The 18237-nt window shown below is 40.1% G+C and overlaps 1 protein-coding gene across 4 annotated transcripts in view; it reads right to left on the bottom strand.

Moving 5' to 3' along the window:
* Positions 1 to 18237, bottom strand: part of TTC39A (tetratricopeptide repeat domain 39A) — a 44383-nt gene that overhangs the window by 10657 nt on the left and 15489 nt on the right. For all 4 annotated transcript variants that reach the window (XM_038144135.1, XM_038144137.1, XM_038144134.1 and 1 more), the window contains exons 3-13: positions 16392 to 16523; positions 15655 to 15731; positions 15021 to 15088; positions 12632 to 12696; positions 11169 to 11268; positions 10208 to 10273; positions 4216 to 4324; positions 3525 to 3592; positions 3336 to 3395; positions 2408 to 2569; positions 676 to 767 (exon numbers count right to left, since the gene is read on the bottom strand). In XM_038144135.1, the coding sequence (XP_038000063.1) occupies positions 676 to 767; positions 2408 to 2569; positions 3336 to 3395; positions 3525 to 3592; positions 4216 to 4324; positions 10208 to 10273; positions 11169 to 11268; positions 12632 to 12696; positions 15021 to 15088; positions 15655 to 15731; positions 16392 to 16523 (999 nt within the window). The remainder of the gene's footprint in view (positions 1 to 675; positions 768 to 2407; positions 2570 to 3335; positions 3396 to 3524; positions 3593 to 4215; positions 4325 to 10207; positions 10274 to 11168; positions 11269 to 12631; positions 12697 to 15020; positions 15089 to 15654; positions 15732 to 16391; positions 16524 to 18237) is intronic.

Raw genomic sequence — 18237 nt, 5'->3', positions numbered from 1 at the left:
TAAAGGGCTCATCTCTCTTCACAGACTAAGAAAGAGGCAAACTCGGCTTTTGTCTCCCCATTTCTCCCAAAGACTAAAACTATCCCCTTTATAATGGAGTCCAAATTCAGTGAAATCTGTTTATAATGATTACAAAAAGACAGAGAAAACTTGAAAAGAGTAATGTAATCACATTTAAAAAAATAGATTTCATATAAAAATTGTAAACCCTAAAGTAACCAAATTTTCTTTGCCCCAGCAAGCCTTTTTGAGCTTAAACATTACATTAACACTGAGGATATCTCACTGTGTTTATAATGCATAGATTCACTTGAACGTTTAATTTTTTCTTACTTCCCTGAGACTCAGAACCCAAGAATCAAGTTGTGCTGATGTTCCCACTAAGGAAGAACACATCTTGCAGCAAAATCCATTGCAGGCTTTCACATCTTACATTCCATTTTGATTAAAGGAAGCAACTGAAAAAGACAGTATTACATGGAACAACAGCAGCCACTGTATGGCCAGGAGAAATCTGCTGTCTAAACTCAGGGTCCACCTTAGTCCAAAGGATGTTTAACTCTGCAATTTCTTACCAATCCAATGCTATTTGCACGATAATTTTGTCTCTGTTCCCCCAACACTGTGACATGAAAAGACAGTAAATTGTTGTAACTGTGAGTTTGCAAATTTTACCTAAATAATTCAACTTCGTTGTCTCCAAAAGGACTGCAGTCATCTGGTCCAAACATACTGAGATAAGCAGCTTTCATGTAAATGTAAGTAGCCTGCAAATGCAATGAAGAACATCTATATAGAAAAATGAATTTACAGCATCACCTTTATTCATATAAAGCACAAAACAGCAACATAAAGGGAAGAAGTTGCTGCTTTTGCTTACAGGCTTACAAAAATTTAAATAACAGATAAGTATTTTTGAAAGTGAATACAGAATATGGTTTTTAAATAATGTATGTGTTTGCTTAGTATGTATCAGCTTATCAGTTTGTGTCCAAATTCCAAGAACAAATCTCACGCTTGAGTAAAGATAAGTTTTTAATACTCTTAGGAACACATGCTAGAAAACCTAAGATAAGGTCATGCTCAGAGAAAAAACCTAATATTATGGATTAGGTGTCCCACCACAGGTGTCTCTGTGTCCCACACAGATGTCTCTGTGTCCCACCACAACTTGGTAACATATCCCAAATAGTAGGTTCCAGAAAATAGTCACTGCCTGGAGTTCAGAAGAGCAGACTTTGGCCTCTTCAGGGATCTGTGTGGTAGAGCACCACAAGATAAAGCCCTGGAGGGAAGAGGGGCCCATGAAATCTGGTTAATACTCAAGGATCCCTTCCTCCAAGCCCAGGAGCAATGCATCCCAAAAAAAGAAGTCAGGCAAAAACTCCTGGAGGCCCACGTGGGTGAAAAAGGATCTCCAGGACAAATTCAAGACACAAAAAGGAAAACTTACAAATGGTGAAGGAAAGGACAGGTAGCCTGGTAGGAATACAGAGAAATTGAATAGCCAGGGATCAAGTTAGGAAAACTTAAGCCCTGATGTCTGGCCAGGGATGGAAAGAGCAACAAGGAAAGACTCTATGGGTATGCTGGTGATAAAAGGAAGACTAGAGAAAATGTGGGTCCTCTCTGGAAGAAAGCAGGAGACAAGCTTACTCAGGATCTGGAGAAGACTGAGGAACTCTGACTTTTTTTCCTCAGGCTTCACCATCAAGTGCCCCAGAGCCTCCCTGCCCAAGTCACAGAAAGCAAAGGCAGAGAATGTGAGGTAAACTGCCAAGGGCAGGAGAAATTTGAGTTCAAGACCATCTAATGAACCTGGAGGGGCAAAGCTCATGGATCCCAAGGGAAGTGGTGATTGACGTTGCTAAGCCCCTGCCCGGCATATCTGTGAAGTCAAGCCAGCTCATGAAAATTCCCACTAACTGGAATAGGGAAAATATTTTTTAAAAGGTAAAAAGGGAAGAGAAAGGAAGAAGAGCTACCAGGGTTCTGTATTGAAGAGCTCCTCCCTTCCAGATGCACAGGGATAGGCGCCACTTCTAATTGTATTTATTACCCTGGAGGCACCACTGTGGCTAACCTCACTCACCAGCAGAAGAGCTTTTATCCACAGCATAATGAAAGAAATGGCAACTTGCACCATTAATTGCAACATTTCATGACACAACCAGTCAATGCACAGCATCTTTAACAAGTTGCTCTTCATCTACCAGTTGGGCCCAAAAGATTTGTGCTTGCCCACCATCTGTTCAGATTTGGATGTTTGCAATTCACATCATTCTGCAGCAGTCACAGCAGGCCAGGTTTTACTTTACAGTCTGCACCTTCAAAGCTACAAAAAAATCAACTCAATTTGCTTGGAAGTAAATAGATACTACGAGGCCTCCTGCCCTCCTGTCCTTACCTTTGACCAAGTGTTTTCCTTGCTCAGCAGGTCTGCGTAGAAAAAAGCCATCTTCCACTGGCGCTTGTAGGTGAAGCACCACATCAGCTCCCAGTAGCACATGTGATGAAACTGCTTCCAGTACTGCTGAGCCTCACAGCATTCCTCGTACCTATTGACTGCCTGCACACAGAGATTTCCAAACACAGCCTTAGTCGGGTCTAAATGCACACTCAGAGGAGCTGTAACACACACTGGGGCTCCAGGACCTGCCTGCATGGCTCCTGCAGTTTCCCAATTATTGCCAGCCCATTGTTTCCCAAAATCACATCGGTTTGCTTCACCCAAGAGATTCTTGGCTACACAGTCATCCTGGTGCTAGCAAGTTTACCCTGACACAGAGCTCTCCATTCCTTAAAGTTATGTTTCTAAGCATACTCAAAATGAATGTTTGTGTCTTGGGAAATTAGGAAACTGAAGGCAGAGGACAGATGCTCAGCTGACATTTATTGCTGCACTTCCATGGATTTCAAGGGAGCTACTGCCCTGCACACCAGCTGATACTCTGTCTCAGAGTGTTTTGGGCATGCATTTTTCATCTTAATAATTTTTTCAAGTCTTTTATGGCTCTGTTCACACTGAAGGCAAAGGATTACCACTGGGTCTCATTAAAGATACAATCTGCTGCAGGATGGGAAAGACAATGACAAAACTGTGTCATTAATCCTGGTGGACTACATTATCACCAGAAATTGAGAGGGGTAGCAAAATGAGGTGGAGGAACAAGTCAAAATAGTGTACAAAATTCCTGTTTGCAATTCAATAAACTATGAATTACATCTAGGCCAAAGCCAGAGGAAGCATTAGCCAAAAAAGGAAATAACATTCCTGGAGGAATTTTTCCAAAGCTTTTGAAATTTACTTTCTCAAGAGCAAAATGATTACTTACCGCATCAATATTACCCTTTAGTGTTTCTATCCTGCCTGCAAAAAACAGGAATATGGCTCCCTGTAATAAATAATAATAAAAACACAAGTATTCTATAACAGTTTTCAATCTGGCCGTACAGTCTAGATCTTTCATTTTTGGCATGAAAACATTAAATGACCACCCCAAATAAATTATGATTCATTTTACCTTTGGATAGCGTGCCAAGTAAGGCTTAAGTAGTTTTTCTGCCTCCTCAACATTTCCTTTTCCTGTCCCTAGAATGTGTAAAAATGCAAGCAATAAAAATAGTTAGAAAACAAAGCAAAATAAAAAAAAGAGAACAGGAATGCAAGGTACTGATTTTCCATCTTCAATTGGCCAACATGTTGGTTCCTCTCTCCACAAGTAAAGCATAAATACAGGTTAGTGCTGCTCTAAGGCAGCAGCAGGAAGCCCTGAAAACATTGTGCTTCCTGACTTGAAAACTCAGGCACAGACAAACACATTTTGTAGACTGATTTAGCAGGAGATAACACAGAATTACACATCAGAGGGAAACTGTCACCTCCCAAAGACAATCCAATGTCAACAAAGCAATTATCACTTACAGCCATTATTTTAACCTCCCCAGCAATGCACCTGGCTAAAACAGATTTCAGTTCTCACAACTTTCTTGGCCATCCCCAGTATCTCCCTTCTCACCTGTTAAAAAACCTCCATCTTGAAAATTAAAACACACTCTTCAGTCATGATTACCGTAAAATGGCCCACAAATGACCTACATTTAATCTCGTTGCAAACAAACTATTCACCAACAAATAGGTGATGGAATCATCTTTTCCCCCTTTGTGTCCCACAAGAACTAATCAAATCCAAGAGTTATTATAAACAATCTTACCTAACACAAAGGTCATGAAAGTATGATAGCAAAGCAACAGCATGGTACACAGCACCGACCTAAAGCTGTATGATGATGCTCCCTCTTGAAGCTGCAGCAGACCATGTTCCTGTGCAAACACAGGGAGGGGGACAAGGTGTTGGGAAAGAGCCAGGGCTGTGTTTTGCTAGCTGAACTTCTGCAGGGTCAGCTACAGATTGCTCACTCACCAAACTCCCTAAAAGGCACTGAAAAATTCCTCAAAAGGCACTGATTGCTTACTCAGCAATTAAAGATAAAAATACACCTATTCATTCATTTATCTAATAGTTTTTCATGGAGTTACTGCTTAGCCTGGAAAACACCTGGTGACAGAGCAACAACTTGGGATGTATTACATGGTTAACATAAGAAAACGAGAGACAACTTATCACTGTGATCCAAGGGCTGCTGAACAGCATTCCAGAAACTAAACACAGGGTTTTAAAAACAAAACAACCAAAACAAAACCCACACATCACCATTGTACAGTGTATTCTTGTTTGCTGCAGCTCATTGCACAGAAGAGTTAAAGGTATCAAGAAAATAAAATCTGCAATGAACAGAGGAAAATATGTCAGGGCAAAAAGACATTTTAAAGAATGCCAAGAACAAAAGGAGCTTTGCAATGATGTTGGCCCACTACCAGCAGTGGAAAAATATGATGAAAAGAAGAATATTTCTGATCCCTTTGGGAAGAACTAAAGCAATCAAGGATAACACTGTGTTCATAGTGAATGACAGCATGATGGATAGCCAACTTTAGGGATTCAAGTTCCTGAGGCAAGAGCATTTATCAGCCCATTCTAGGACTAGTTCCATTATATCAACAGCAAGAATATAAATATGCAAATGTATCAAACAAGAGATCTGCCTGCTTGTAAATATGCACAGTAAGACATCCACTGTGTGCTGGGACAAAATCTGTTTCAAAGTTACTCCATCACTGCCCTGGAAGGTCACTGGAACATGATGTGTGTGACTACAAGGACACCTTTTCAAACCAGCTACACTATAAATAGGAACCCTGAGGGATGTCTATCAGAGGCACCAGGAAAGGCATCAGGGAGAGCCCTCAGAGCACGATCCTAGCAGAGATTTACATCTTTTGTGTGTCCTTGCTGACTGAGGGATGTTACACCACCACACCTTCATTGCTTACTGTGTAAACACTGAAGCCTGTAATCATATTCTCATTTTCTTCAGACATCTATTTTTGCACTTAACTAGTGCAGTTAATTGTTTTCACATAAATATAGGGGAGGTTGTGATTTTGCTTCTCTTGGTTTTTATTTTGAAAACTCAATGTATTACATTAATTAGTGCTACAAGGAAAAATATGACTCATATTTGCAGATCAATTATTATAACATCTAATTGGGACAAAATAATGAAAATACTGACTTGAATGTCACTACAGAAGAAATTAAAAGACAGTAAAATCATTACAGAAAATCAGTGACTTAATGGAAATCAAGTGCTTAGCAAAATAAAACCAGCTTCATTTTCTGCTGAGAGGAAAAGTTTGATTAATACAAAAAAGTAACAAAATATGATGTATTCAGCTTCTTCAAACTGCCCAGATGAAACCCACAAACATCTGTATTTTTTAAAAGTAGCACTTAAAGGTAGAAATAAAATAAAACATTCTGTGGAATGAATTTTGGCAAAAAAATTTTCCAAAGTATATTTCCAAAGCACATGTTTTTGCAATGAAAAATCTTCAGGCTTGATATTTCACTGAGCCTTTACTGGCACTAGGCCTTACAGCATTTGGTATCTTCCATATGATATAAAAATAAATATAAAATTAATGTGAATAGCACGAAGAATGTTTCAAACAGACTTTGTCATATAAAACAATGCAAGCTTTGTCAAGTTGATCTCAATTATGTTTTAGTCTCAAAAGCATATTTTAATACAGCCAAACACAAAGTTATAATCTGTATGGACAAGGAATGAACCCACACCCATCTTACACAGGACTGCATCCTGGATTGCAGTAACTGGATTAAGAATATTGCTCATTCATCAGAAGAGGGCTGCAAATCTGACACCCTTAATTCTAAATTCTTGAACTGAGTAGTTACACAGGCATGAGGAGCTCACTGAGCAAGTTAGTTCACTCTGTGGAATGTCCATAAGCCTATCTGGTCCAGCAGAGGTATTAAAGGCTCTTTACTTTTCACTCTGCCACCTGAACATCCCACACTTTCTATATTAAAGTAATAACAATCAGTAGAAGACACAGCCTAAATAAAAGAGATCTAGAAGTAGTTGTTATTAGTATTTTAATACTTGCTTGTAGAATACACTGCAGCAAAGGTGCTTCTCCTCAAAAAAACCTCTTGCAAACTGCTTCTCTTACAATGGGATACCCATAAAATAGGAATATGAAGGATGTCACTGGGAGCCATGTTTTACATCCCACTCTCCCTAGCTGGCCTCCTGAGGCTCCCTCTGAGCCTGGCTGGGGCAGAGGTGCTCCTCCAAGGAAGAGTTTGGCACAGCAGCCACGATCAGGCACATGAATCACCTTTTCAAGCACCACCCTTTCTCCACAGGGAGCCTACAGGGATTAGCCAGCAATCCCCATCAGCCAAGGGAGTGCCAGGAGCTGGGCAATGTAAGGCTCTCCGGGATCAGACTGAGGCTCTGGGAACCAAATCACAAGCAGCTACTTGAGCCTAAGGAGTAACTCTGCAAACACACTGCACTCACTTAGGCACTGGCACCAGTGAGTACATTATATTTAATTGCCAGGACACACCCTTTAACCATAAATGACCTATAACTACCTCCCACACCTATGTCCCAACTGATAGAAGCAATCCCAGAACACCAGGAATGAGCCTCCAAACAAAGTCCATTACAGGGCACTCGGTGACAATATTAAACAGATGTCAAGGCAGTAAGTGTTCATAATTTTTCCAGAAAGACATTTTTGTAATTTCCCTAATTGACACTAACACATTTCAGTTTTATTTTCACACAAAATATAAACTACTCTGAAGGATATAAGGTAGAGCACAGAGCAGACATGATCCAGTGTGGTAACTCAGCTTTCTGTGCAAGTTCCTCATGACATCCCACAATCTAATTCCCAGGACTGTCACTACATTATATTATATCAGTATCTCATTGATTCAGTTCTTGTCCCAAGACATCCAATGCTTCATTCAGGACTCCCCATGTGAGCACTGGGGATTCCCACAGCAACTTCAGGATGAACAAGGACAATGCTCAAAATCATTATCAGAAAACACCAAGACTGGTTCATATTTATTTCAGCTGTTACTGACTAAAACCCATCGACTTTCTCAAAGCAAAAGTTCTTGGATGTTATTTTTAAATCATTCTTTTAATTAGGGGTCTTGACAATGAAAGGAAAGCAGGGTCATCGTTCATTCCCATGGCCTGATCACATTGCTGCAGGTTTAGCAAGGAGGATGGATACTACTAACAGCTTTACAAAGAATTGACTAATTAAGCTGATAGACAGGGCATTTGAATGTATCCCATTAAATAATAGTAGATTTAGCTTCATTTAAAACTTGAAGAGACCAAAATGCAATTCAAAAGAGATGCTTGGTGAGAAACTGGAATTCAATTTATTAGAAATTGACACATCAAGAATATTCTTCAGCTTTGGGAAAAATTTCCTCCCACGTTCAAATTATACTTTTTTTTTTTTTTTAAAGAAATTGTTTCCATCTGACAGTTTTCCTGCCTTCTCATGAAATCACACTGTCATCTGACCCCCTGACAAATTGCACTTAACATATGGTAGGCTCATGTCAAACTGTTCTACCGTTTAGCAGCACAGCATTTGTAATCACCTATAAAATAAGCAGAGGAGCAAATATTAGCCTGAGACCTGGCAGAGGAGGCAGTGGGGAGGGTTCAGGCTTCCAGGAAGACAGTGCAAGGAGTCTCCTGCTCTCACGTCACAGGTTAGTCACATTAAACACCCGAGCGCAGATGGGACACACACTCCACCTACTGCCCAGTGAGGCTGCTGTGCTCCCCAGCACGGGGTGCCTGACACACCCCTGCCCACAAGGCTCTTCTCTCAGAACTGGGCAAAACTGCACTCAACTTCACTGCCCAAATGTGGGGCCTGTGCTAGTGAACACAAATAAGCCCACGATTTGAGTAAGGATGCAAGGGAAAGGAGCTTAAACAGTGCGAAGGGCACAGCTGGCACATCTTGGACTGGAAGGGAACAAACATGGCCTCAGGCTACTTTTTATATTTTCTTGATCTTATCCCACCTGCTATTTTGAGACTCCAGACTGCTGTTAAGTTGATCAGGATGTCCACAGTGCCTGCAAATGGCTTAGGAAGTGCTGGAGCTTTGGGCATGTCCTCATTTGCTGTTCCCCATGACATGAGTCAGAGATAAAAGAGAGTCCCCAGGGGTAAATGTGCTGGTTTTGAGGCAGGTTGGTATCATGGAGGATCACACAATGCAAATTCATATCCAGTTTTAATAAACACACGACCCACACCAAAATCAAGCTGTCCTGCAGTGCACTATAGCTCTCCCAGATAATCTGCAAACAGCTCAAGGCACTAACCGTGACTCTGCTGCACAATCTGATACTCAGAGTAAGCATTTAAAGGAAAAGACTGCAGCATCAAACCCAGGCGTATGAAAATCTCCTGGACAAGTGCAGCACAAATGAACAAACTTTCTCTCCTCCTCTGCCACTGTTTCTTTCATCCTCTAGACTCCTGCCCACTGTCTTGTTGGAAATTTTGGAAAACCACCACTGGAAAGAACTGCACATGCAATTGTAATTTTGCTTTTGGGTTTAGGCACCTGACTCACATATGTTAAATGCAGAAAGACTTTTTTAGGGTGTTAAAATAAATTTTTCAACAAATAAATTCATAGTTGATCAATGAACTTTGACTAACATGTTTAAAACGCTCCTTTGTATGGTGTGCAAACAACAGGGGTTTTGCTCAAATTTATGGTAATCCAGTCATGCTTCAGTGAGTTATTAAGGAACAGTAATAGGAGCTGACTCATCAACACAAATATCAGCCCACTCACAGCCATGCAAGAAATCCCAGGGCCAAATGAAAACTCAACTGGAGGGACAATTTCCATCTGCAGGAGTAAGACGAGCATTCACCAAAGCATTCTCAGAACTCTGCTGGTACGTGAATTGCCTTTACATTTCTAAGAGAGTATTTTCCTTTAAATGCTCTGTTGAAACTGACAGGTAGAACAATTTGATTTTTGCCTTTACTGCTGTGAAATAGCTCCTGGTCAGCTCCTGGAAATTTCTAAATTGTAATCCACACTCTGCTCCTTGCTTTTAAATAAGACATTTTATTTTCAGATATAAGATCCTTCCTGTAAACCAATAAAATTGTGATGACAGTAATCCACCTGCCACGTAAGGCTTCAGTTCTAATATAAAAAAGACACTTTTCTCCTTAAAACTTGTTTTGTAAATAGAAAGTATTATAAAAGAGTGAGTTTCCTGGTGCTCCATTACTGAACTTCCTTCCTTAAACATCTTGCTCAAACAACGTAAGTCAGACTGGTCTACAGGCAAAAAAAGCATTTACTCCTTTAGGCAGGAGAATTTAGGTGCCACACTCAAATTTCCAGTTGCTATTAAAGCAGAAAAAAAATAGATTTTTGTTTTCCCCTGTCAAGCCTCAAAAGACCAGTAACTAAAAACCTAAATATGTTGACATCCCTCTATTAGCCATTGCCTCTACCATGTTTCACAACTGTTTCAACACTGAACAATGGTCTTACAACCTTGGAAGTGCAATAATTCAGAAAAAAATATAAAGCAAAACTGAGCTGCATGAAAGCAACAGTGCCACAGTGCACATGTGTGATACCAGAGGGTTACAGCTAATGTGAGGGAGGAGAGAGAAACTCCTACCTCCGTTTTTTAATTGAAGAGCGAGGGGAATGTACCAACATTATTTAGTTCACATTTACCTTATTCCCAGAAAATCCAACAAACTCCAATAATCTCAGAATCCGTGCAGGAAACATGGACAATGTCTACAGAGAAAAATGTAAGAGTTACACAGTAACAGACTTTCTGCCTTTCAGCTACCAATGGGCTTCTACAATATTTCCAAGCACAAGAAATAATTAATAAAATTACTAAAATCATCGCTATATGTCATTTTTCAGGGTAAATGTATATACCTGCCATATTTTACATACAATTTAAACAGAACTATGTTTGATATAGGCACCTTGTGTCCCCAGGATGCCCCACACGGAAATATGTTTACACAGCACATGCTCAGTAACTCCAGTACTTCTTGGATGTTTCAGAAATGCTGGGTTCATACCACACGGTCCATATTTGTTCTTTGTCCAGGAAATCTGATATTTGGGCATGTGCCAGACTCATGCAAAGCAATGCAAGCAAAAGGAAGCTCCAGGCACTTTCTGCAGCCCATCACCCCTCACCATCTCTGGGTCAGACCCCTCCCAGGAACCATCCTGCACCATTTGCTCATCTGCTTTTTGGCCAGAACACAAGCAACAACAGCCAACAGTGGCTGGAGCAGCACCTCAAACTTTATTCATGTACCCTACCCCTTCCAACAGCCCTGCTAACAGCCTAGATCCTGCTAGTTTTCCAAGTGCCAGGTAAAGAGTAAGTGGAATTTGACAGGCAGAGGCAACTGGTGCTCCTGGGCAAGGCTTCTCTGGGCCCTCACACCACGTTGTGGGCAGCAATCTCTTTATTTCTGAAGTGTTGCTATCTGATGTGCTCAGACCAGACACTGGGATCCTGCACTGTCAGAGCACACACCTAATTTAACCACATCATCAGTGTGAACTGAGTGGAACTTCAAGTGGAACTTCTCAGGAATTCAAGTTAGAGGCATTTTCAGGAGGTAGCAGGACACTAGCTCAGGATAAGAATGTTGGTACATACCAGGTTAAATGCTCCAACTCCAAGTTTTACACCTCCCTCAAAATGAAGATGGCTCTCTCCTTTGACATAATGTGGGGACTGTATGAGACTGTCCAGCTCCCTGGAAATGCACAAGATTAAATAACATGATTAATTACAATTCAGTAAGAAAGTAACCTCATTACCCTGAACAACAGTTTAAAAAAGGCCAATTTGTCCTCTCACTCAAGTGAACAACATCTACATTTTGTTGGATTTATCAACAAATCATTTCTGTCACATTACTATCAATTAAAAACCATGGAATCCTGGAGAGGAATTCCTGTCAAACAGACACAGTCAATATCCAACCACATTTCAGACTGCAAATGTTTCAAGGATGGCTGTTGGGAGCATCACCAAACTTTGCCACTGCAAAAAGAGATGATGGAGCAGTGCATGAGACTTAAATTTAAATTAGCAAATTTGACTTGAGTTTCACTAATCCCTAGATTAAGTGCATGTTCAAAAGATTTTTTTTTTAATATAGGAAAAGACAATTATAATAAATATTCTAAAATGGGCAGATGCATCAGAAATTACTTTCACTCATTTCTCTAACTTTCATAGGTGTCAGCTTTGTAGTATCCCTTTATTTCCCACATAATCCGGCTCAGTTTGAAATCAATTTGCCTCCAAGCTTTCTATAGCTATGTGGTTTTTACACTACTGTTTTAGTTTATTTTGTTAATTATTAGGAGAGGAAAAACATTGTTTTAGTGGAATCATGTATTTGTGTTCAGGCTGTCACATGTTTTTGATTGGTTTTTGCCAACAGACTCAGCCCTATTCCTTGTAAGTGTAGTCTTCTGGACCTGCATTTAGAGCCACCTTCAACCCACACAAATGTGGACACTGCCATCTCTCTCCCTTCCAGTGGACTTCTGGAGAAGCTTGACTTGATGCTGTTTTGTGTCTGTTGGACACAAGACATTTTGTGCCCACTCTGAATCAAAATTTATAATTCTAAAATAAAGAAAATACTATGCATATTTAGCCTTCACTTTTTACTGTGATTCAGCTACTGGTATTAAATGCTCTAAAAAGCTGCAGCTGGTACTATAAAGAAATGCCATTTCATTATGCCTAAAGCCTACAAGACCTGTAAATTCTGCTATGCTGACACAATGAACAGTACATCATTTAGAACAATTATTTTTTGGACAGAATTCCAAGGATATAGTACTTGAAGTAGGAAAACCTTGGGAGTTAATAGAGCTAGGGTCCACTGTCCACTGTCCACTGCACAATCCAAATCAACCATGATGTTAATGTCCTTCGTTATGCAAAGGAAAAATCTGTTTGGGCTGAGAAAATCTGTAGACGTGAGGCCCATAATAAAGACTCAGTAAATACAACAGTAATGAGTTTGTGAATTGGATAATTTCACCAGCAGCACTTTTTACTGATAGGGTGCACTAAATGACATCATCCCTCTGACTCACCTGTAGGTTTGGTAACTGTTTCGGACTTTGATGCCTCCTTTTATGAAGCTGACCATATTCTCATCCTGTTGGAATGGAAACACATTAGCAATATGAATTTGTAAGCATTATAGAGGGTTTTTGTCTTCTGAAGATTAATACGTACCTGGAACATAACCAGCATGACACAGACAATATAAGCCTCTAAGACATAATACATGGATTTAGGATTTCCTTTCCATATTAAAATATTTTTTACTCTGCTTAGACACAGGCATTTTATTTTAATGCTTTCTGTGATCAGTTTAGCCCTTGTCACCTTTGAACCAGCTGAATTTGCATTAATGAACACAGGGACTCAGCTAATAGATGCCACCTAAGATACATGCATTTGTGGCTCTCTCAAAAAATAGCTTTCTCTCAGTGTAGTTAGGATCTATCTGGTGCTGAGCCAGCAAATGTCCACAAGTAAACTGCCTGTCCTCAAGAGTCTGCAGAATACAGTTTCACATCCTAAGAGTGAAGCAGGGTCAGTAAAATTATGCAGGATATGCTCTTTCTGGTTTGAATATTCATATATATATATGAGACCCATACTAGGAAGATAACATGTTGCATGATAAGCTGTAACAAACTGATAAATTATAGAAAAGTATCTGGGGGACCATTAGTTAGAGAGTCTTTAGTTTCATAACTTTTTGGAGGCACTTTCTTGCCTCACTTACATAATCAATCAGTCATTCTGGTTTGTTTTGATGTCTGCTGTTACTTTAACTCTGAGAGTCTACATGTGTTTTAACAGAATATACCATCACAGAAAAATCATAAGAGGGCATTGTGGAGAAAATAGCATGGTTTAGATGAATTAATGAGTACAGCATATTGGGGGGTGCAACACACCCAGCCATGTGTAAAGGTTAAATTTTCCTTTGACTGGAAAGTGGAACAAAGAAGGAAGATGGTTTTAAAATGTTTACACTCAGAATGATACCACCAACAGGGATAGCCAATGTGAGAATTTTTCAGCCCTTGAAAAATGCTGAGACTACATTTTATGTGTTTTCAACTGGATTTGGTAATTTTTACTGAGCATCAAAACGAACCCACTTAAGTAGCTGTTGGAACCAAGTGCGTCTGTTAAATTTTTCAAACTGGTTCATGTGTTCATGAAAAATTAAATGCAGAAGAGAACAGGAAGCAAAGAGACCTTTGCAAAAGAGGACAAGAAATTGGTTTTGTACTCTTAAAATCTCATGTTTCTTTAAACATTTTCATAAACAGATATCTGTGAAAAAAGTGCTTAAAATGAAGAGACACTGCTTTAAAATGCTCCTTTTCTATAAACATAACAGAGAAGTTCTCAAAAGTCTTCCTTCCATAGTTTCAGATCTCACCCAAACTGGCTACTCATCCCAAAGGAAAATGGAAACAGATAGCTACACCTTGGTCATTTCAAAGTCCATCAGCAGCACTCTAGAAACTACTAGAAACTCCTCTGATTATGGGTGTTGCTATGAAGCAATAGTTTCTAGCAGAGGGACTTAGCAGATGGCTGAAAAAGGTTACACGGTTCATAAACTGTAAGCAACATAAATCAGAGCCCACCTGGCAACTCCCAAACACTATAAAACCACCACCTGCATTCCATTTCCTATCAGCACCCTTGAGCCAAGAAGCAGCAGCCTTTTTCTGACTGTGGCTTTTATTATGATAGATGAAGAGGCCCACTTTCATACAGCAAGTACAGCCAAATCAAGAAGAAAAATCAGTTATTTCAACTGTGACTAACAATTAAAATTGCATGCTGGAGCCCTAGCAAGTACTGCTAATGTTGCTCCATCAAACAAATCAAGCTTCATTAGGACAGACAGATAAAATCCAAAGAAGAGGGAGAGCTCCCCTTTGTTAAAGACAGACAGCACTGTTAAGGAGAAAGCATGTGTGGAGCCTAATAGCTATGCAGAACATAATTGCTGTTCAAGAACAAACCAGTGAGAAAGCAGTCTTGGAAGAGCAAACACCAGCCAGACTCAAACAAAAGTCTTCCTTGTATTCCAGCACAGCTTCAATGGCCATCTCATATTTTACTTTTTTTTTTTTCTTTTTTTAATCTGATATCCCAGCACACCATTTGAAAATTGGTGCTTGCTGCAGTTACATTTCACACATCCAAAAGGGAGTGGGGAAAGGTGTCATAGGGCACTCAGCACCATGCGTCTTGAGATAAGTATTTTCAGTAATCATGAGGGAAAACTAAACATTCTAATATCCCATCAGATAGCGCAGATAAAATCCAGACTTGATCCAGATGAAAGATCCATTAGGTCAAACTATAGTCTTCTATCAGTCCATTTAGGAAAATAAACCTGTATGATAATTTTCCCCCCAACAGCCATGCAGGAATCCATACCTGGAGGAATGTGAGTGCTGCTCTCTGAAGTAAACATTCAGCATAACAAATTTCTGCATGGATTTCCTCTGATGTCACACAGAGAGAAGAAAACAAATCAATCAGTCAGAAAGTAATTAAAAAACACTTAGCCCATTAATGTATGAATAAGATCACAGAGCTCAAACTGAGAAAAATATTTTCCAAATTTGCTGTAGTGTTTCAGTTCTAGACTACTGATTTAACTCCAAACAGAAGTGACATGCACTTACAGAAACTTTGCAGAAAATTTTCTGGTGCTTCCTATAAATTCCTATAAATTCCTGGATCTAGAACCTTTACAGGCTTTACTTTGCAGAAATTTTTCTGGTGCTTCCTATAAATTCCTGGATCTAGAACCTTTACAGGCCTTTCAATACTTCTTTCTAGATATTTCTTTACCCAGCAATTTTTGGGAGTGCTGAGTCAGAAAGCAACAAGATCAATGATTTTGGATTGGTTACACAGCAATGGCCAAAAATTTGGTACAGCAAATCCAGATTAGGGATTTTGTCAGTGAATTCACAATTTGCAAGTACACACAGAGTGAACAGTTCTACAGGATTCAAGTTGCATAAATAAAAATGGAAAACATTACCCATGTGAAAGATGTTACCTTCAGTGAAGTGTTCAAGGCTTTGCCTATGCACAAGGTTGTTGATAGAATCAGCTACAGTAGATTTCTTCCTAAATCTGCAAAAAGTCAGTTTGGTCATTCTGAAGAAGGAGCATCAACAACAGAGAACCGTGTCTTTCAGCCAGCCACCCCCACAGTCTCTAACATGCCTCCAGTGCTCACCAGCCCCCTGCTATCTCACTACACACACGAACTTCAGCACAGTCCACAGAGAACCTAGCCAATGTGGTCCTCTGGGATCTGTCTCTTACCCTTTGTACACAGAAATCTGTCTTGATGAAGGAGAGGGATAAGGGGGTGTTTTGATTTATTTTTTGTGTGTATGGGTGAATGTGGGTGCAAAAGTGGGAGTACAGTTGACTCAGACAGACAACTGCAGTACAACCATCACCCATGGGAACATTCTGCAGTGCTTGAACGTTGTACACAACTTCCAGACACTGCAGAGCCAGGACTACAGGTAGGACAAATTCTAATTGACAAGAACAATCAGATATTGTGGTAAACTGAAGTTTTGAAGACAGACTGCTGAACATGCTCATTTATGTGCTGTGATCCTCCTCTGAGCAGGAGGCTGGACTAGATGACCTCCTGATGCCCTTCCAACCTCAGTTTTCCTGTTATTTTTGTAAGATTACATTTCCTTTTGTATCCAGTAGTCTTTCAAAACTTTCCCAAGAAGGAACTATTTACTGATGGAATTGCTCCAGTCTTACCTTTGACAGGTGGCTTGAGCTTCCTTCATTGTGTTCCCTGCATTCAGTATGTCCTGAGGATCAAATGTCATCATAGCTTGCATCTCCAGTATGGTGGCATAGGTCAGGGCATGGTACATGCTGTCTTTAGTTCTGCAAGAAAACACAAGGTGTGAAGCACAGCTGATTTAATTGTATTATTGCTTTTAAAAAGCAGATACAAATCCAATTCTAGAAATACATCAGCCTCGTGGGAACAAGGTCTAAACGAGCTAGAAATCAAACACAAAGGACACACAAAATAATCAAGAAACAGGAATAGATTGAGATTTGTACAAGAAATCATGCCTACAGTTCTACATACGCTGCTAAAATGTATCAACTCTGAGCTGAGGATAGATATTTAACAAACATAAAGCACAGGAATTAACCACATGGCTTGCCATTCAGAAAAAAAAAAAGAATCATGGTCGGGCTTATTTTGGTGGGTTTTTTTAATCTAATGAATGCTCCAACATATGACACAAATCCAGCTGATATTCTTCTAATTTGGGACAGTTACTCAGTACAGGCTCAAGGAGAGAAGTAATACAAAACTATAACTATGGCCAAAATAGAATCTCCTTGAAACAGATCTTCTCACCAGAAGCATTAGAGTCTGTATAAAAAACTACAGCTTTTTTTTCTCCTCTCCCCTTCTGCCAACCCTCCACCTCAATCTGTTCAACTTAAATAATATTCTGTTGGGTTTCAGACAGTGCCACGTTGGCAGAAAGTAAAAAACTTTGGCATTAGTGCAAGGAAAACAATTAAATCCTATGGGCAGCCATTGCTGGCACCTTTCCTCTGACAGGAAAGAGGGTTTATATATTGCACACATTTAGAGCATTCACCTGTGTCTGGTGCAATTCTCTGCAAGTGAATCAAAATATCTTCAGGCACAGAGGTCTAATAAGGACGACTTGAGAAATATGTTGAAGGGCAAGCTCAGATAAATTCCTGACACAAAAACTCTCTGTAGACCTTGCTAATCCACCCTGACAAATAGCACAACTTAAGACAAATATGGTAAAGGAGTAACAATTGCTATTTCAATTGTTTACACGCTGGAACAGATCAGATAGCTCTGTATGGCAGGCAATATTCAAAAATACTTGCAGTCAAACAAGGATATCCTTTCAAAATCTCCACCCTCAGCACACCTGTTCTCAATGTGTTTACTTCAGGTGCTTCTCCATTTTCTTTTTCTTTCAAGGAGAAAGTGGGGTGCCAACAATGTGCTTTTGACAAAGATAGGGCTGCATTAAGAGGAGTGTTGCTGCCAGCAGGATGAGAGAGGGGCTCCTTCCCCTCTGCACAACACTGGTGAGGCCCCACCTGGAATGCTGTGCCCAGCTCTGGGCTCCTCAGTGCATGGACACACTCAGGAGCAGGGTGGTGAGGATGATTAAGGGACTGGAACATCTCTCCTATGAGGAAAGGCCAAGAGAGCTGGGACTGTTCTGGCTGGAGAAAGCTCAGGGGGCTCTCATAATATATAGAAATACCTGAGGGGAAGAAGCAAAGAGGACAGAGCCAGGCTCTTTTCACTGGTGCCCAGGGTCAGGATCAGAGGCAGTGGGCACAACATGAAGCCCAGGAGACTCTGGCTGAACATCAGGAAACACTTTTTTTACCATCAGGGTGACCATGCAGTGGCACAAATCATCCAGAGAAGTTGTAGAGTCTGTATCCTTGGAGACATTCAAAATGGCCCTCCTTGAGTACATGACTTTCTGAGGTGCCTTCCAACCTCATCTGTTCTTATTCTGTAGGGTTTTTTTAAGGAAAAAAGCGAGACTTTAAAGACACCTCAGTTGATGCAATT

Source organism: Motacilla alba, chromosome 8 (genome assembly GCF_015832195.1).
Source record: "Motacilla alba alba isolate MOTALB_02 chromosome 8, Motacilla_alba_V1.0_pri, whole genome shotgun sequence".
In the NCBI taxonomy this organism is placed as follows: Eukaryota; Metazoa; Chordata; class Aves; order Passeriformes; family Motacillidae; genus Motacilla; species Motacilla alba.
This window is presented reverse-complemented; position numbering and strand designations above follow the sequence as displayed.